Source organism: Nerophis ophidion, linkage group LG23, assembly GCF_033978795.1.
Source record: "Nerophis ophidion isolate RoL-2023_Sa linkage group LG23, RoL_Noph_v1.0, whole genome shotgun sequence".
Lineage (NCBI taxonomy): Eukaryota > Metazoa > Chordata > Actinopteri > Syngnathiformes > Syngnathidae > Nerophis > Nerophis ophidion.
In genome coordinates this window covers 41204665-41223967 of record NC_084633.1, presented here as the reverse complement: position 1 = coordinate 41223967, position 19303 = coordinate 41204665, and the positions used below count along the sequence as shown (strand labels likewise).

Genomic DNA, 19303 nt, shown 5'->3' with positions numbered 1-19303 from the left:
CAATTTATTGAAGTGTGTATCAAACTGGTAGCCCTTGGCATTAATCAGTACCCAAGAAGTAGCTCTTGCTTTCAAAAAGGTTGCTGACCCCTGATCTAAGAGTAGACTACATTCTAAAGTACTCTAGACTACATTTGATACTACACTTTGATCATAGTATAGTACACTACACTTGATACACATTACGATCATAGTTTAGTACACTACACTTGATACTACACTACGATAATAATATAGTATACTACATTCGATACTACAATTTGATCATAGTTTAGTACACTGCACTTGATACACACTACGATCATAGTGTAGTGCACTACAGTTGATACTACACTCTGATCAGAGTTTAGTACACTACACTTGATACTATACTTTGATCATAGTGTAGTGCACTACAGTTGATACTACACTCTGATCAGAGTTTAGTACACTACACTTGATACTATACTTTGATCATAGTGTAGTACACTACACTTGATACTATACTTTGATCAGAGTTTAGTACACTACTCCTGATACTAAACTTTGATCAGATTTTAGTACACTACACTTGATACTATACTTTGATCAGAGTTTAGTACACTACTCCTGATACTAAACTTTGATCAGATTTTAGTACACTACACTTGATACTATACTTTGATCATAGTGTAGTACACTACATTTGATACTACACTTTGATCAGAGTTTAGTACACTACACTTGATACTAAACTTTGATCAGAGTTTAGTACACTACACTTGATACTAAACTTTGATCATAGTGTAGTACACTACACTTGATACTACACTTTGATCATAGTTTAGTACACTACACTTGATACTAAACGTTGATCATATTTTAGTACACTACACTTGATACTACACTACGATAATAATATAGTATACTACATTCGAGACTACACTTTGATCATAGTTTAGTACACTGCACTTGATACACACTACGATCATAGTGTAGTGCACTACACTTGATACTACACTCTGATCAGAGTTTAGTACACTACACTTGATACTATACTTTGATCATAGTGTAGTACACTACACTTGATACTACACTTTGATCAGAGTTTAGTATACTACTCCTGATACTAAACTTTGATCAGATTTTAGTACACTACACTTGATACTATACTTTGATCAGAGTTTAGTACACTACTCCTGATACTAAACTTTGATCAGATTTTAGTACACTACACTTGATACTATACTTTGATCATAGTGTAGTACACTACATTTGATACTAAACTTTGATCAGAGTTTAGTACACTACACTTGATACTATACTTTGATCATAGTGTAGTACACTACATTTGATACTAAACTTTGATCAGAGTTTAGTACACTACACTTGATACTAAACTTTGATAATAGTGTAGTACACTACACTTGATACTACACTACGATCATAGTGTAGTACACTATTTCACTCTAGTCTGTTATATTCCCAGCCTTAAAGAGTGGAGGGTTAGAGCAGTATTGTTGCTCACTTGTACTTTATTGGCAACTTCAGTGCAGTTACAATTCCAGGTGACTCACTCACACTAGCCCGCTTACTTCCGGTACTGTGTGTCTCTCTCTAAACGTTCCCCCCTGCAACATGTATTAATATGCTTGGGCACCAACATAACAATCATATTGTAACATCCTTTCTCTTTTTTTCTTTTTTTTCTTTTTTCAAAAGAGATTACTTTACACAAACCCGATCATGCCTCATGATATAGAAAAACACAGTATTGCAAAATACAATAAACTTAGATTGTAGACATACTATAAAACAGTTACAGTAGAAAATGAAAGTATCTTACTTACAAGCCAACCCAGGATGAAAACAAAAAATAACAGTCTCACCTGTCATTCTTTGCTTTTACGGTATGGTTTTCTTTTCGTCTTAACGGAGAAATTTCACATCAAATAGTAAGATATTTGCATCTTCCCTTTTTTTTTTTTCCCCTAACACAACCAAAATAACATGCAACCCAGCAACTTTTTACAACTGTTTTCAAGCTTATAAATAAATGGGTTGTACTTGTATAGCGCTTTTCTACCTTCAAGGTACTCAAAGCGCTTTGACACTACTTCCACATTCACACACTGATGGAGGGAGCTGCCATGCAAGGCGCTAACCAGCACCCATCAGGAGCAAGGGTGAAGTGTCTTGCTCAGGACACAACGGACGTGACGAGGTTGGTACTAGGTGGGGATTGAACCAGGGACCCTCGGGTTGCGCACGGCCACTCTCCCACCGCGCCACGCCGTCCCTATGTCAAGCTTATGTCAACCTTCAAAAATCATTGTGTATAGTCTTTCAGAAAATGTGGACGAAAAACTCTCCGACCTGCTCTGGTCACAGCAACCCACTGGTCATCTCTGCGTTGTTGAATATCCATCGTAGTCGTGTCCCTGAACCTTCTTGATTGCAGGGGCGGGGCAGCTCGCTGGTTGCTCGCACTTCATCAAGGTCAATCTGAAGACCATCTGCAGTCAGCAGATGAGCAATGTAGAACACAGACTGTTGCCTCAGTTTAAACTCGTCAGCATTTAGTCTAAAGTTTTCCTCACTGCATCTAGTCAGGAAACACCTCAAGTTTGCATCATGATTTCTTTCTGCTTCTTCCTTTGTCTCCCCGTCCCCAGTACTAAGCACATCAGCAGCTATAACATATATACCATGCAGACCCTCAAGCGCCTGTATGAGTTTTCTTTGAAAAATTTCAGGAGCCGGACTGATTCCCATCTGCATTCTGAGCTAACGGACCCGGCCAAATGGGGTAGCAAAGGTTGTGATGTAGCTAGATTCTTCGCTCAGCTTCATGCGCCAAAAGCCATGCTTGACATGGCAGACTGTGAACACCTTTGCTTTTAATGAGTGTACAAAGCAAACGTTCTGACCTCAATTTGGCTCAGTGTGCCAAACACTGCACCTACAGGAAACAGATGTTTGAACAATAACGAACATAACAGGAAACCAAGCAAACACTGCACCTACAGGAAACAGATGCTTGAACAATAACGAACATAACAGGAAACCAAGCAAACACTGCACCTACAGGAAACAGATGCTTGAGCAACAACCAACTTAACAGGAAACCAAGAGTACTTCCTAGACACGAGACACATAGCAACTGACGTCAGTCAGTAGACTGACCAATCAGATAACTACTAGCACAGTGTATATAAGCTGCTGTACAACAAACTCTCAGACAGATCGCTTTGGGTTTTCCTGGTACTACTGTTCAAGTGTACTATACGATCCCCGCTCTCTGCAGACTGCGTTTAATAAAATACTTCTACTTGACTCAACTCCTGCCTCCTCGAATTGTTTTCCTGCTCCCGGCCCGGGTGAGACGGCACTAAAAATGCGTCTCAACACTTTCCAAAGCTCCGGAAGTATGTCATCAATTGTAGGAAGAGGAAAATGGCTTCTTTTCAGCGCCTTGTTCAGCGGTTTAGGATCAATGCAAATCCCAGGTCTTCCATTTGGTTTTGTCACCGTCACCATGCTGCTTATCCAGTCAGTGCTACATTCTATTGGTGCAATCATTTCTTTCTTTTGTAGTTCTTCTAGTTCCATTTTTAGTGGTGTCAGCAGAGCTACTGGCACTCTGCGTTCAGGCAGTTTCACTGGGGGTGGTACACTTCTGTCCAGTTCTATGTGGTACTCCCCCTCCAGGCATCCCACACCACTGAAAACATCCTCATATTCCACTTTGATGTTGTCCCAGTGTCATGCCTCTCTTGATGTTGTCCTCGACAGCACAATGTCCTTTAACAATACTGTCCATCGCCATTATGTTATCATATTGTACTTTAATCAGTTTCATGGCTTCAAAGGCCTTCCTGCCAATTAAAGGAAGCTTATCCTTCTGGTCCACCACTTGAAATTCCAATCCGTACAATTTATTGACAATTTATCTGGTTGACTGGTGCAGAACCAACAACCTGGTCCTGAATGTCGACAAGACCAAGGAGATCATTCTTGACTTCAGGAAGCACCAGTCCAGCCACGATCCACTCTTCATCAACGGCACAGCGGTGGAGATGGTAGGCAGCACCAAGTTCCTGGGGGGGGGAGATCACTGACAATATAACCTGGTCCCTGTAAAAAGAGCTCAGCAGCGCATGCACTTTTTGCGTCGGATGAAAAGGGCACAGCTCCCTCCCCCCATTCTCAGCACATTCTACAGAGGCACTATAGAGACCACCTGCATCTCTGTCTGGACTGGAGTCTGCAATGCCTCAGACTGGAAGTCTCTCCAGAGAGTGGTGAGGACGGCGGAAAAGATCACCAGGACTCCTCTTCCTCCTGTCCAGGAGATGGCAAAAAGCCGCTGCCTGACCAGGGCTCAGAAAATCTGCAAAAACTCCTCCCACCCCCACCAAGGACTGTTTTCACTGCTGGACTCTAGAAAGAGGTTCCGCAGCCTCCGAAGCAGAACCTCCAGGTTCTGTAACAGCATTTTCCCTCCGGCCATAAGACTCTTGAACGCATCATAATTAAATCATCCCCTCAACTCCCCCCAAATGGATTAACTCGCTGGAATAAAAAAGACAATATAACATACATCCATAAACCTGGATGCATAGGGAAAAGTGCAATATATTTATCTGTACAGTAATCTATTTATTTATATCTGCACCTTATTGCTTTTTTTTATCCTGCACTACCAAGAGCTAATGCAACAAGATTTTGTTCTATTTGTACTGTAAAGTTCTAATTTGAATGACAATAAAAAGGAAGTTTAAGTCTTATTGTTGCGAGGATTTCTGATTTTTACCTTACACTTGCCTAGTGGCCACAGTTTGCTCTTGTTGTACATCAACAACACTTTTCCTGTTTGCTCCAACTGTGTGTTTGGGCTCAGCAGTTGAACAGCTTTAACATTACAGGTGGCACCACAGTCTATTTGGAAGTCAACCATTTTTTGGTTCAGCAACATACCTGCGAAAAGTTGCTGCCTTTGAGCTTTGTTCTCCTGCAAATGCTTCACCATTTCCTGTTTTTTACATGCTTCTGTAACCGTGGCGACGTCCTCATATGCATCAGTTTCCTCTGTTACCGCATGCATGGCTCTCTGTCTTCTACAAACCCCGTTTCCATATGAGTTGGGAAATTGTGTTAGATGTAAATATAAACAGAATACAATGATTTGCAAATCCTTTTCAAGCCATATTCAGTTGAATATGCTACAAAGACAACATATTTCATGTTCAAACTCATAATTTTTTTTTTTTTTTGCAAATAATCATTAACTTAAAATTTCATGGCTGCAAAAAGTGCCAAAGTAGTTGGGAAAGGGCATGTTCACCACTGTGTTACATCACCTTTTCTTTTAACAACACTCAATAAACGTTTGGGAACTGAGGAAACTAATTGTTGAAGCTTTGAAAGTGGAATTCTTTCCCATTCTTGTTTTATGTAGAGCTTCAGTCCTTCAACAGTCCGGGGTCTCCGCTGTCGTATTTTACGCTTCATAATGCGCCACACATTTTCCATGGGAGACAGGTTTGGACTGCAGGCGGGCCAGAAAAGTACCTGCACTCTTTTTCTACGAAGCCACGCTGTTGTAACACATGGCTTGGCATTGTCTTGCTGAAATAAGCAGGGGCGTCCATGATAACGTTGCTTGGATGGCAGCATATGTTGTTCCAAAACCTGTATGTACCTTTCAGCATTAATGGTGCCTTCACAGATGTGTAAGTTACCCATGCCTTGGGCACTAATGCACCCCCCTACCATCACACATGCTGGCTTTTACACTTTGCGTCGATAACAGTCTGGATGGTTATTTTCCTCTTTGTTCCGGAGGACACCACGTCCACAGTTTCCTATTGTAATTTGAAATGTGGACTCGTCAGACCACAGAACACTTTTCCACTTTGCATCAGTTTATCTTAGATGAGCTCGGGCCCAGAGAAGCCGGCGGCGTTCCTGGGTGTTGTTGGTTAATAGCTTTCGCTTTGCATAGTAGAGTTATAACTTGCACTTACAGATGTAGCGAACAACTGTAGTTACTGACAGTGGTTTTAATAAGTGTTCCTTAGCCCATGTGGTGATATCCTTTACACACTGATGTCGGCTTTTGATGCAGTACTGCCTGAAGGATCGAAAGTCCGTAATATCATGGCTTACGTGCAGTGATTGCTCCAGATTCTCTGACCCTTTTGATGATTTTCCGGACCGTAGATGGTAAAATCCCAAAATTCCTTGCAATAGCTCGTTGAGAAATGTTGTTCTAAAACTGTTTGACAATTTGCTTACAAATTGGTGACCCTCACCCCATCCTTGTTTGTGAATTACTTAGCATTTCATGGAAGCTGTTTTTATAGCCAATCATGGCACCCACCTGTTCCCAATTAGCCTGCACACCTGTGGGATGTTCCAAATAAGTGTTTGATGAGCATTCCTCAACTTTATCAGTATTTATTGCCACCTTTCCCAACTTCTTTGTCACGTGTTGCTGGCATCAAATTCTAAAGTTAATGATTATTTGCAACAAAACAAAAATGTTTATCAGTTTGAACATCAAATATGTTGTCTTTGTAGCATATTCAACTGAATATGGCTTGAAAAGGATTTGCAAATCATTGTATTCTGTTTATATTTACATCTAACACCATTTCCCAACTCATATGGAAACGGGGTTTGTATTTTGTTCAGCATGTGACCTACATTTGGTGGCAAAATGGTTGTCTTTGCCACATTTTTTGCATGTCTTACCAAAAGCTGGACACAACTGCTTGTTCCTTGCATGTGTTTCACCACAAAAATTGCAACTGATCATATCTTTATGTTGCGGCACTTTCTGCACTGCTTGTATTTCTTCCACCGTCTGTCCTTGCAGAGTTATGCTGTTTTCTTTTGACAGTTCTGCATATTTGCAGGCACTTTTCTAGGGTTAAGTTGTCCTCCCTCACCAGCCTCTCTCTCATAGCAGAGCTGTGTCAGCCACAAACAATTCTGTCTCTTATTGGGGAGTCCTTTATAGTACCCCTGTCATCCTAGTACCTCTGTCATCCTAGTACCCCTGTCATCCTAGTACCCTGTCATCCTAGTACCCCCATCATCCTAGTACCCCTGTCATCCTAGTACCCCTGTCATCCTAGTACCCCCATCATCCTAGTACCCCTGTCATCCTAGTACCCCTGTCATCCTAGTACCCCCATCATCCTAGTACCCCCGTCATCCTAGTACCCCTGTCATCCTAGTACCTCTGTCATCCTAGTACCCCCATCATCCTAGTACCCCTGTCATCCTAGTACCCCCATCATCCTAGTACCCCCGTCATCCTAGTACCCCTGTCATCCTAGTACCTCTGTCATCCTAGTACCCCCATCATCCTAGTACCCACGTCATCCTAGTACCCCCATCATCCAAGTACCCCCATCATCCTAGTACCCACGTCATCCTAGTACCCCCATCATCCTAGTACCCTGTCATCATAGTACCCCTGTCATCCTAGTACCCCTGTCATCCTAGTACCCCTGTCATCCTAGTACCCCCGTCATCATAGTACCCCTGTCATCCTAGTACCCCTGTCATCCTAGTACCCCTGTCATCCTAGTACCTCTGTCATCCTAGTACCCCCATCATCCTAGTACCCACGTCATCCTAGTACCCCCATCATCCTAGTACCCTGTCATCATAGTACCCCTGTCATCCTAGTACCCCATCATCCTAGTACAATGTCATCCTAGTACCCCCGTCATCCTAGTACCCCCATCATCCTAGTACCCCGTCATCCTAGTACCCCTGTCATCCTAGTACCTCTGTCATCCTAGTACCCCCATCATCCTAGTACCCACGTCATCCTAGTACCCCCATCATCCAAGTACCCCCATCATCCTAGTACCCACGTCATCCTAGTACCCCCATCATCCTAGTACCCTGTCATCATAGTACCCCTGTCATCCTAGTACCCCTGTCATCCTAGTACCCCTGTCATCCTAGTACCCCCGTCATCATAGTACCCCTGTCATCCTAGTACCCCCGTCATCCTGGTACCCCTGTCATCCTAGTACTCCCCGCCCCCCAGAGAAGAGTCTAACAGCGTGTGGGACAAAGGAGTTTTTGAGTCTATTAGTCCTGCACCTGGGATGAAGCAGTCTAGAACTGAACAGGCTCCTCTGGCTACTGATAACACTATGCAGAGGGTGACTGGCATCATCCAGGATGCTCACTAGTTTGTCCACAGTCCTCTTCTCTGCCACCCTCACCAGTGAGTCCAGTTTCATTCCCATTGTAGAACCGGCCCGCCTGATCAGTTTCTCAAGTCTGGAGCTGTCCTTCTTAGATGTACTGCCCCCCCCAGCACACTACCATGTAGAACAGAACACTGGCAACAACAGACTGGTAGTACATCCACAGGAGTTTTCTACAAATGTTGAAGGAGTGCAGTCTCCTGAGGAAGTACAGCCTGCTCTGTCCTTTCTTGTACTGGTGGTCCGTGTTAACAGTCCAGTCCAGCTTATTGTCCACCCAAACCCCGAGGTACTTGAATGAGTCTACGGTCACTACGATCATAGTATTGTACACTACCTTTGATACTACACTATGATCATAGTTTAGTACACTACACTTGATACTACACTATGATCATAGTATGGTACACTACACTTGATACTACACTATGATCATAGTATGGTACACTACACTTGGTACTACACTATGATCATAGTATAGTACACTTCCTATATACTACACTATGATCATAGTGATGTACATTACACTTGATACTACCCTTTGATCATAGTATAGTACACTACACTTGATACTACACTTTGGTCATAGTATAGTACACTATGATCATAGTATAGTACGCTACACATGATACACACTATGATCATAGTGATGTACATTACACTTGATACTACCCTTTGATCATAGTATAGTACACTACATTTGATACTACAGTTTGATCATAGTGTAGTAAACTATGATCATAGTATAGTACACTACATTTGATACTACACTTTGATTATAGTTTAGTACACTATGATCATAGTATAGTACGCTACACATGATACACACTATGATCATAGTGATGTACATTACACTTGATACTACCCTTTGATCATAGTATAGTACACTACATTTGATACTACAGTTTGATCATAGTGTAGTAAACTATGATCATAGTATAGTACACTACATTTGATACTACACCTTGATCATAGTTTAGTACACTACATTTGATACTACACTTTGATCATAGTTTAGTACCCTACCTTTGATACTACACTTTGATCATAGTTTAGCACACTACACTTGATACACACTGATCATAGAGTAGTACACTACCTTTGATACTACACTTTGATCATAGTTTAGTACTTTACATTTGATACTACACTTTGATCATAGTTTAGTATACTACACTTGATACTACACTTTGATCATAGTTTAGTACACTACACTTGATACTACACTACAATCACTTTGATCATAGTATTGTAGACTACACTTGATACACACTACGATCATAATGTAGTACACTACACTTGATACTACACTATATTCATAGTATAGTACACTTCCTATATACTACACTATGATCATAGTATAGTACACTACATTTGATACTACACTTTGGTCATGGTATAGTACACTATGATCATAGTATAGTACACTACACATGATACACACTATGATCATAGTGTAGTACACTACACTTGATACTACACAATGATCACAGTATAGTACACTGAACTTGATACTACACAATGATCATAGTATAGTACAATACATTTGATACTACAGTTTGATCATAGTGTAGTAAACTATGATCATAGTATAGTACACTACACTTGATACACACTACGATCATAGTGTAGTACACTACATTTGATACTACACTTTGATCATAGTATAGTACAATATGATCATAGTATAGTACACTATGATCATAGTATAGTACACTGCACTTGATACTACATTATGATCATAGTATAGTACACTACACTTGATATTACACTACGATCACAGTGTAGTATACTAGGGTTGCCCACATATGCGGTCCTCTCCAAGGTTTCTCATAGTCATCATTGTCACCGACGTCCCACTGGGTGAGAGTTTTTCCTTGCCCTTATGTGGGCCTACCGAGGATGTCGTGGTGGTTTGTGCAGCCCTTTGAGACACTAGTGATTTAGGGCTATATAAGTAAACATTGATTGATTGATTGAAGTGTAGTGTACTACACTATGATAGTAGTGTAGTATCAAGTGCATTGTACTATACTTTGAACATAGTGTGCTATACTCCTGATCAAAGTGTAGGATCAAGTGTACGGTACTACATTATGATCATAGTGTAGTATCAAGTGTAGTGTGCTACACTATGATCATAGTTTAGTATCAAGAGTAGTGTACTAAACTATAATCGAAGTGTAGTATCAAGTGTAGTGTAGCATCACTATGATAGTAGTGTAGCATCAAGTGCACTGTACTATACTATGATCATAGTATAGTGCACTAAATTTGATACTGCACTTTGATCATAGTATAGTACACCATGAACATAGTATAGTACACTATGATCATAGTATAGTACACTACATTTGATACTACACTTTGATCATAGTATAGTACAGTATGAACTGATCAACTTGGTCACTTGATACACACTATGATCAAAGTGTAGTATCAAATGTAGTGTACTACACTATGATTAAAGTGTAGTATCGATTGTAGTGTACTAAACTATGATCAAAGTGTAGTATCAAATGTAGTGTACTACACTATGATTAAAGTGTAGTATCGATTGTAGTGTACTATACTATGATCAAAGTGTAGTATCAAATGTAGTGTACTCTAGTCTAGAGTACTTTAGAATGTAGTCTACTCTTAGATCAGGGGTCAGCAACCTTTTTGAAAGCAAGAGCTACTTCTTGGGTACTGATTAATGCCAAGGGCTACCAGTTTGATACACACTTAAATAAATTGCCAGAAATAGCAAATTTGCTCAATTTACCTTTAATAAATAAATCTATATATATAAATGGGTATTTCTGCCTGTTATTCAGTTGTACGTTTTTATTCCTTTTATGGAAAGTTTTTTGAAGGGAATAAATGATGGAAAAAACACTTAATCGAATGGTTTAAAAGAGGAGAAAACGGGAAAAAAATGCAAATTTAATTTTGAAACATATTTTATCTTCAATTTCGACTCTTTAAAATTCAAAATTCAACCGAAAAAAAGAAGATAAAAACTAGCTAATTCGAATCTTTTTGAAAAAATAAAAAAAATAATTCATGTAATTTTTCCTGATTAAGATTAATTTTGGGTGAATTTTGATGACATGTTTTAAATGTGTTAAAATCCAATCTGCACTTTGTTAGAATATATAACAAATTGGACCAAGCTATATTTCTAACAAAGACAAATCATTATTTCTTCTAGATTTTCCAGAACAAAAATTTTAAAAGAAATTCAAAAGACTTTGAAATAAGATTTAAAATTGATTTTACAGATGTTCTAGATTTGCCAGAATATTATTTTTGAATTTTAATCACAATAAGTTTGAAGAAATATTTCACAAATATTCTTCGTTGAAAAAACAGAAGCTAAAATGAAGAATCAAATCAAAATGTATTTATTATTCTTTACAATAAAAAAAAAAACATTCACTTGAACATTGATTTAAATTGTCAGGAAAGAAGAGGAAGGAATTTAAAAGGTAAAAAGGTATATGTGTTTAAAAATCCTGAAATCATTTTTAAGGTTGTATTTTTTCTCTAAAATTGTCTTTCTGAAAGTTATAAGAAGCAAAGTAAAAAAATAAATGAATTTATTTAAACAAGTGAAGACCAAGTCTTTAAAATATTTTCTTGGATTTTCAAATTCTATTTGAGTTTTGTCTCTCTTAGAATTAAAAATGTCCAGCAAAGCGAGACCAGCTTGCTAGTAAATAAATACAATTTTAAAAAATCGAGGCGGCTCACTGGTAAGTGCTGCTATTTGAGCTATTTTTAGAACAGGCCAGCGGGCGACTCATCTGGTCCTTACGGGCCACCTGGTGCCCGCCTTGGTGACCCCTGGTCTAGATCTTCCAGCTGCCTTTGACACAGTCCACCACACAATTCTTTGAGAGCGCCTGAGAGACTGTGTGGGTGTCAGGGGGACTGCGTCACAGTGGTTGAGATCCTACCCGTCTGAGAGGTCCTTCTCTGTCAGGCTGGGGGACGCCACCTCTTCTTCTTCTCTCTTCTTTACTGTGGTGTCCCCCAGGGATCTATTTTAGGCCCCATCCTGTTCGCTCTTTATCTCCTCCCTCTTGGAGACATTTTTAAGAGGCATGGAGTGTTTTATCTTTTATGCGGACGACTGACAAATGTATATGCAGATTTCAAAAGGCCACGCCCCCTGACACCCCTTCTCAACTGTCGATGCCACGTCAAGACTTGGTTAGCACAGAATTTATTAATAATGAATGAGGGAAAAACTGAAATTTCAGTGTTTGGAACCGGCCCTCACTGACTTGGGACTATTGCAAAATGATGTGTGTCCCAAAGTCACCAGCCTTGGCGTCACTACAGACAGCCATTTTAAACTTGACAAACAAGTCAATGGCGTTTTAAAATCGTGTTTTTATCATCTTCGTCTTTTAGCAAAAGGTAAAACCGTTTTTATCTTTTAACCTTTTTGAACGAGTGGTGCATGCTTTTATTTCAAGTGGCCTGGACTACTGCAATCATACTTACCAACCCTCCCGGATTTTCCTGGAGACTCCCCAAATTCAGCACCTCTCCCGACAAATTTTCTCCCGAAAATCTCCCGAAATTCAAGCGGAGCTGGAGGCCACGCCCCCCAACATTGAGTCAGACCTGACTCAATGTTGTGACCCTCTTAAACAAGACAATACTGCCATCTACTGTACATAGAATAGAATGTAAATATATTCTACATTTAAGTGCAGTCAAGGAACATGCATTAGGGAGTCTGTTCTGAAGCCCACAGTAAAGAGACGTAACTTCATCATGTCACCTGGTTATTGACTCCAACCCAATATATTACACCGTCGACGGGCAAAATGAAGAAATATGCTTGCAAGTTCCAGATAAATTGGAAACACAAATTTCAGTTTATCCAGGAGAGTTTGAAGGGGAAGGGGTATGTTGTCTGTAAATTTTGTAGAACAGACTTCTCCATCGAACACGGCGGCCGAACGGATATATTCAGCCATGAACAGTGAGTCGGTGAAGCACAAAGCGTCCGCAGCGCAGCATCGTCACAACCCAGTATTATGGCCCACATCGCAAAGTGGAGACCCGATGGTGTAACTTATGCTGAGACAAAGATGGCTACGCTGATAGCTGGAAGCAACATCACGTTCTCATTTGCAGATGTCTACAACAAATCCGTGAAGGATGTTCCCGGATTCGGAGATCGCTCACCAATACGCAAATGGCAGAACAAAGGTTACTCAAATAGTGAAAGGTAAGTGTTGTTGTTTTTTTTAGTAACAAGCAAGCACAGTACAGTTAGTAGAACAACTGTGATATTATTACTGTGTATTTGATAGGTGCCGTCGGAAATTCAACTATTTATTTTATTTATATATACAATAAAATAAATACATATAGCTAGAATTCACTGAAAGTCAAGTATTTCATACATATATATGTATTTATATATGTAAAATGAACTGGCTCCCTGTTCATTTTAGAATTGATTTTAAAACCTTGCTCCTTGTTTTTAAATCTGTACGTGGACTGGCATCTCGTTATATCTCGAACCTCATCCAAACTTACAATCCTGCAAGCGCTCTGAGGTCCGAGAGCCAGCTCCAGCTCGTGGTGCCCAAGACCAGACTTAAAGGGGAACCATATCACCAAACCTACGTAAGCGTCAATATATACCTTGATGTTGCAGAAAAAAGACCATCTATATTTTTAACCGATTTCCGAACTCTAAATGGGTGAATTTTGGCAAATTAAACGCCTTTCTGTTTATCGGTCTTTTAGCGATGACGTGACGTCACCGAGGTAACACACCCGCCATTTTCATTTCATACACATTACAAACACCGGGTCTCAGCTCTGTTATTTTCCGTTTTTTCGACTATTTTTTGGAACTTTGGAGACATCATGCCTGGTGGGTGTGTTGTCGGAGGGTGTAACAACACTAACAGGGAGGGATTCAAGTTGCACCACTGGCAAGAAATCTGCCGCCAGACCCCCATTGAATGTGCCAGAGTGTCTCCACATTTGACCGGCGATGCTAAGACAGACATGGCACAGAGATGTATGGATAACCTGCAGATGCATTTGCAACCATTAAGTCAACGAAATCACAAAGGTGAGTTTTGTTGATGTTGTTGACTTATGTGCTAATCAGACATATTTGGTCGCGGCGTGACTGCCAGCTAATCAATGTTAACATGCTACGCTAATCGATGCTAAAATGCTATTTACGCTAGCTGTATGTACATTTGAAACTAGATACCCACATTTAATGCGAAACAAACACTTACCAATCGACGGATTTATGTTGCTCCAGTGTCACAAGATGCGAAAGTCCTGATCGTTTGGTCCGCACATTTTACCGGCGATGCTAATAAGGCAGCCATGCTATGGGCCACTTCATTAGGTACACCCACGCTATGGCCGAATAGCGTCGATAGCTATTCGCTCAATAGCTTCAATTTCTTCTTCAATTTTGTTTTCGCTATCTGCCTCCATACTCCAACCATCTGTTTCAATACATGCGATATCTGTTGAATCGCTTAAGCCACTGAAATCCGAGTCTGAATCCGAGCTATTGTCGCTATATCCTGCTGTGGTAACCGCCATGTTGTTTTTATTGGCAGCCCTGTGTGACGTCACAGGGAAATGGACAGTCGCATCGCAAATAGCGAAAATCAAGAACTTTCAAGTTTTTTTTTTAGGGATATTCCGGGAGGTGTAAAATTTTGAAAAAAACTTCGAAAAATAAAACAAGTCACTGGGGACTGATTTTTATTGTTTTTAACCCTTTTGAAATTGTGATAATGTTCCCCTTTAAAGGGGAACATTATCAGCAGACCTATGTAAGCGTCAATATATACCTTGATGTTGCAGAAAAAAGACCATATATTTTTTTAACCGATTTCCGAACTCTAAATGGGTGAATTTTGGCGATTTAAACGCCTTTCTATTATTTGCTCTCGGAGCGATAGGTAGTCAATCGGCCATTTTCTCAAACACATTATAAACATAGAGTCAAATCAGTTCTGTTATTTTCTGTTTTTTCGACTGTTTTCCGTTCCTTGGAGACATCGTGCCTCGTCGGTGTGTTGTCGGAGGGTGTAACAACACGATCAGGGACAGATTCAAGTTGACTTACGTGGAGTATGCATCGATTAGTACAGCATGCTAATCGATGCTAACATGCTATTTAGGCTAGCTGTATGTACATTTGTAGCTATATTTGCATCCAGCCTTTCCTTCCACCCACATTTAATGCCACACAAACACTTACCAATCGACGGATTTAATTTGCCTCACTGTCACAAGATGCGAAAGTCCCGATCGTTTGGTCTGCACATTTTACCGGCGATGCTAGGGCAGACATGGCACAGAGATGTATGGATAACCTGCAGATGCATTTCCAACGATAAAGTCAACAAAATCACAAAGGTGAGTTTTGTTGATGTTATTGACTTATGTGCAAATCAGACATATTTGGTCGTGGCATGACTGCCAGCTAATCGATGCTAACATGCTATTTAGGCAAGCTGTATGTACATTTGTAGCTTAATTTGCATCCAGCGTTTCCCTCCACCCACATGTAATGCCAAACAAACACTTACCAATCGACGGATTTAAGTTGCTCCAGTGTCACAAGATGTGAAAGTCCCGATCGTTTTACCGCCGATGCTAAGGCAGACATGGCGGAATAGCGCCAATGGCTATTCGCGCAATAGCTTCAGTTTCTTCTTCAATTTCGTTTTCGCTATCTGCCTCCATACTCCAACCATCCGTTTCAATACATGTATAATCTGTTGAATCGCTTAAGCCGCTGAAATCCGAGTCTGAATCCGAGCTAATGTCGCTATATCTTGCTGTGCTATCCGCCATGTTGGCATCACTAAATGACGTCGCAGGAAAATGGACGGTGGATTCACAGATAGCGAAAATCAGGCACTTAAAAGCCTTTTTTCGGGATATTCCATGATAGGTAAAATTTTGAAAAAAAATTCGAAAAATAAAATAAGCCACTGGGAACTGATTTTTATTGGTTTTAATCCTTCTGAAATTGTGATTATGTTCCCCTGTAAAACCAGGGGAGACAGGGCCTTCTCTGTGGTCGGCCCTAAGCTCTGGAACACTCTGCCCCTCCATGTTCAAACTGCTTCCACAGTGGAGTGTTTTAAGTCTCGTCTTAAGACCCACTTTTATTCTCTGGCTTTTAACACTACGTGAGTTGTGTGGTCCTCTGTTTTAACATTTTGATTTCTATTTACTGTTTTAATTGGTTTCACCCTTAAAATCTTTTTTAATCATATTTTATATTGGTTTTATATGTATTTTTTTGTTTTTCTTCAATCATTGGTGGAGTTTAGGATAGTATTTAAATGTTGTTTTTAATAGTGTTGTGCAGCACTTTAGAAACATTTTGTTCTTTAAATGTGGTATGTAAATAAAGTGGATTGGATTGAATAGTACACGTGACTATGTGCTTGTACTATTGTACTATGTGCAGGGACGTAAGAGTACTCAGCATTGAGTGAGCCACACCACAACACTACGGCGCTGGGCGGTGTAACGTAACGTCAATTCAGTGGTACTGGCAGGTAAAAACACCACAAGACCAGAAGGTTTAAGAATGCTTTATTTGGTGGTCGCCATTACAACATACAATTTCAAATGCAACCATTCACCAAAAGAAAATCAAAATGCCAAGGCTGTCTGTTGTGATGTCACTTCCTGGTTCCATAACCCGCCCTCTCTTGTCTCTGATTGGCCTGTCTCTAATGTTTTGCCCTAATCTTAACCAATGGTGACTCATCATAGTAAACAACAACCAATCATGGATGTTCTTATACGTAAACCAATCATTGATGTTTCCCCTATATTTTGTAGCTGCTTCGCAACGTAGCTTCCATTTTTAAGTTAAACATTTTTAATGGAAGACCGTAGTTTTTACCACTGGATGATCAAAATCGTACTCATTAGGGGAAAACCGTAGTTGTTGGCAGGTATGTTAAAGAGACGTTTTAAGATTTTAGCACACATTTTAGTTTGGAAAAATCAAAGAAAACAGAACATATATTTTTAGATTTTTACAGAGATAAAAGACATATTCCCGCGGATCGACGTAAAAATGAAATGCTTGTTAAAGGTGCAAATCAATAGAAGCAAGATGAAAGGCAATATTGGTTTGATAATGTATGAAATCCCTCCAATGGTTGCCATTAAAATTGTGGACAACTATCAAACCATTGGAGGTGAATTTGAGACATTTCAATGATTCTTTTTATTAAAATCCACGTCCATGTTTATTTCTGCCGAGTCCGGAGTTTTTCTTATAGCAATTTTCACTTTAAAAGATACTGCTGCCCCTGTTCCTGCTACGACTGCTGCTGCCTTTCCCACGGTCTTCACTACAGGTATGATGCGGGATTGAGCAACAGGGCCACTGGTCACACCAGCTGATGTAACTGCTGATGTACCTTGTTCCCGGAGAACAGAAACTACTTCTGCGGTTCCACCCACAGCAGCCCCGACACACGCACCCGCTACTACTGCAACACATCCTATTTTACTAACCGTTTTGGCAGTTTCCTTAACGCCCTCCATTGGAGTCTTAGCATCAAGACCGTTGACAATGCCAACGAGGCCACCCACACCTGCACCGAGCGCCGCCCCTGCTTTTATTGCAGTTACTCCTGAGGCAGCTGCTGCCACAGCTGCAGACCCTACAAGATATGCCGCGCTTGAAGCTGCTATGGGGGCAGCCACGCCAAATGCTGCCCCCAAAACTAAGCCTATAAAGGCAGAGGCCACTACCTTCTTCAAATTATCCCAGAATGTAGTTGAGGGTGACGGGACAGAGTATCCCTCAGATGCGGGTGGAGACAGACTATCGAAACGGACCATGCTTCTCTTCCTCTCCTCCTCCCGAAAGATGGCCTCTGCCTTCTTGAACATATCATTGGTATAAAACCCAGTTGCAGTCTTCTCCGCCATCTTCTTCACTTTCATCAAGAGTTGTCCAACCTGTGCCTCATTACCGGGGTCTTCATTGTTGAACAAGTGGTACCGGCCGCCACATTTTTTGATCAGACCTTTAAGGTCAGCCGGAGCATTTCTCAGGTATTCTTTAATGCTCCTCCCCTTAAGCTCATCCCCTCTGGTAAAAAGAACCACGGTGTGAGATTTGAGGGCTTCCTCCCCAAATATGTTGGCCACATTTAGCGCAGCCTTGTTCACATCATCTGTATAACGGCCGATCGGCACCACCAAGAGAAAAGCATGTGGTCCTGGAGTACAGAAAGCCAAACATTTAACCATCATAGTATTTATCTCATCCTCACTCATGTGAGTGTCCCCGAAGCCTGGTAGGTCAACCACCTTCACTCTTGTTGGTCTTTCCTGGTCAGTGTCCAGTAGCCGCTCAGTGCTTCCCTGCTGACATTCGCGGGTCACCGAGGAGAAGCTGACATCTGACAGGAAGTGCTCGCTGCCCAAGATGGTGTTGCCGGACGCACTCTTGCCAACTCCTGTATTTCCCACCAGAACCAGCCTGAGTTCTCCAGACATGGTGAGGCTTTTGTTCTTTGTGGCCTTTAGCTCAACTCAGCAGTGGCGGAAAGACTGCAAAACAGAATTAAAAACTGATTCAAATGATTCATGTAACCCACAAAAGTATATTGAGGACATTGTTGTCCTTTGGGGGTAAATATCTGTACATTATCTACCATATTTAATTGAAAACATTTAGTTTTAAAAACATTGATATATCAATGATACACAGAAAACTACTTTAGCTCAAACGAGTAGATAGGATAAAAATGTCTCCAGGGGAGTTGAAAATGGGTAAAACATTTTGGATTCAAATGTTTTCTACTCTTAAAGTTCACTCCCGTATAAAAAAGAAAACCTGTCCGTCCATCCATTTTCTACTGCTTGAGAAACTTGGAGCCCATCGGCACAGCCCCAAGAGGCAAAATGGGCTAAAACCTCCAATGGGCCCACCAGTTATGGGAGGGGCCATAAGGGTCGGGTGAAACTTGGCGGTCTGGTTCCCGGCCAAAGAAGCTAGCTCGAGGGATGTAGAACGTCACTTCTCTGCGTGGGAGGTGGAGAAGTTTCAACTGGATGTTGTC

General features: G+C 40.8%; 2 protein-coding genes across 8 annotated transcripts in view; one reads left to right on the top strand and one right to left on the bottom strand.

The window, feature by feature from the left end:
• mrpl37 (mitochondrial ribosomal protein L37) overlaps positions 1-19303 on the top strand; it is a 135743-nt gene that overhangs the window by 109448 nt on the left and 6992 nt on the right. The gene's annotated exons all lie outside the window — the stretch shown is intronic.
• Positions 16789-19303, bottom strand: part of LOC133541297 (uncharacterized) — a 40918-nt gene continuing 38403 nt past the window's right edge. For all 7 annotated transcript variants that reach the window (XM_061884626.1, XM_061884623.1, XM_061884625.1 and 4 more), the window contains one exon: positions 16789-18791. In XM_061884626.1, coding sequence (XP_061740610.1) covers positions 17439-18737 — 1299 coding nt within the window. In that variant the 5' untranslated portion in view covers positions 18738-18791 and the 3' untranslated portion in view covers positions 16789-17438. The remainder of the gene's footprint in view (positions 18792-19303) is intronic.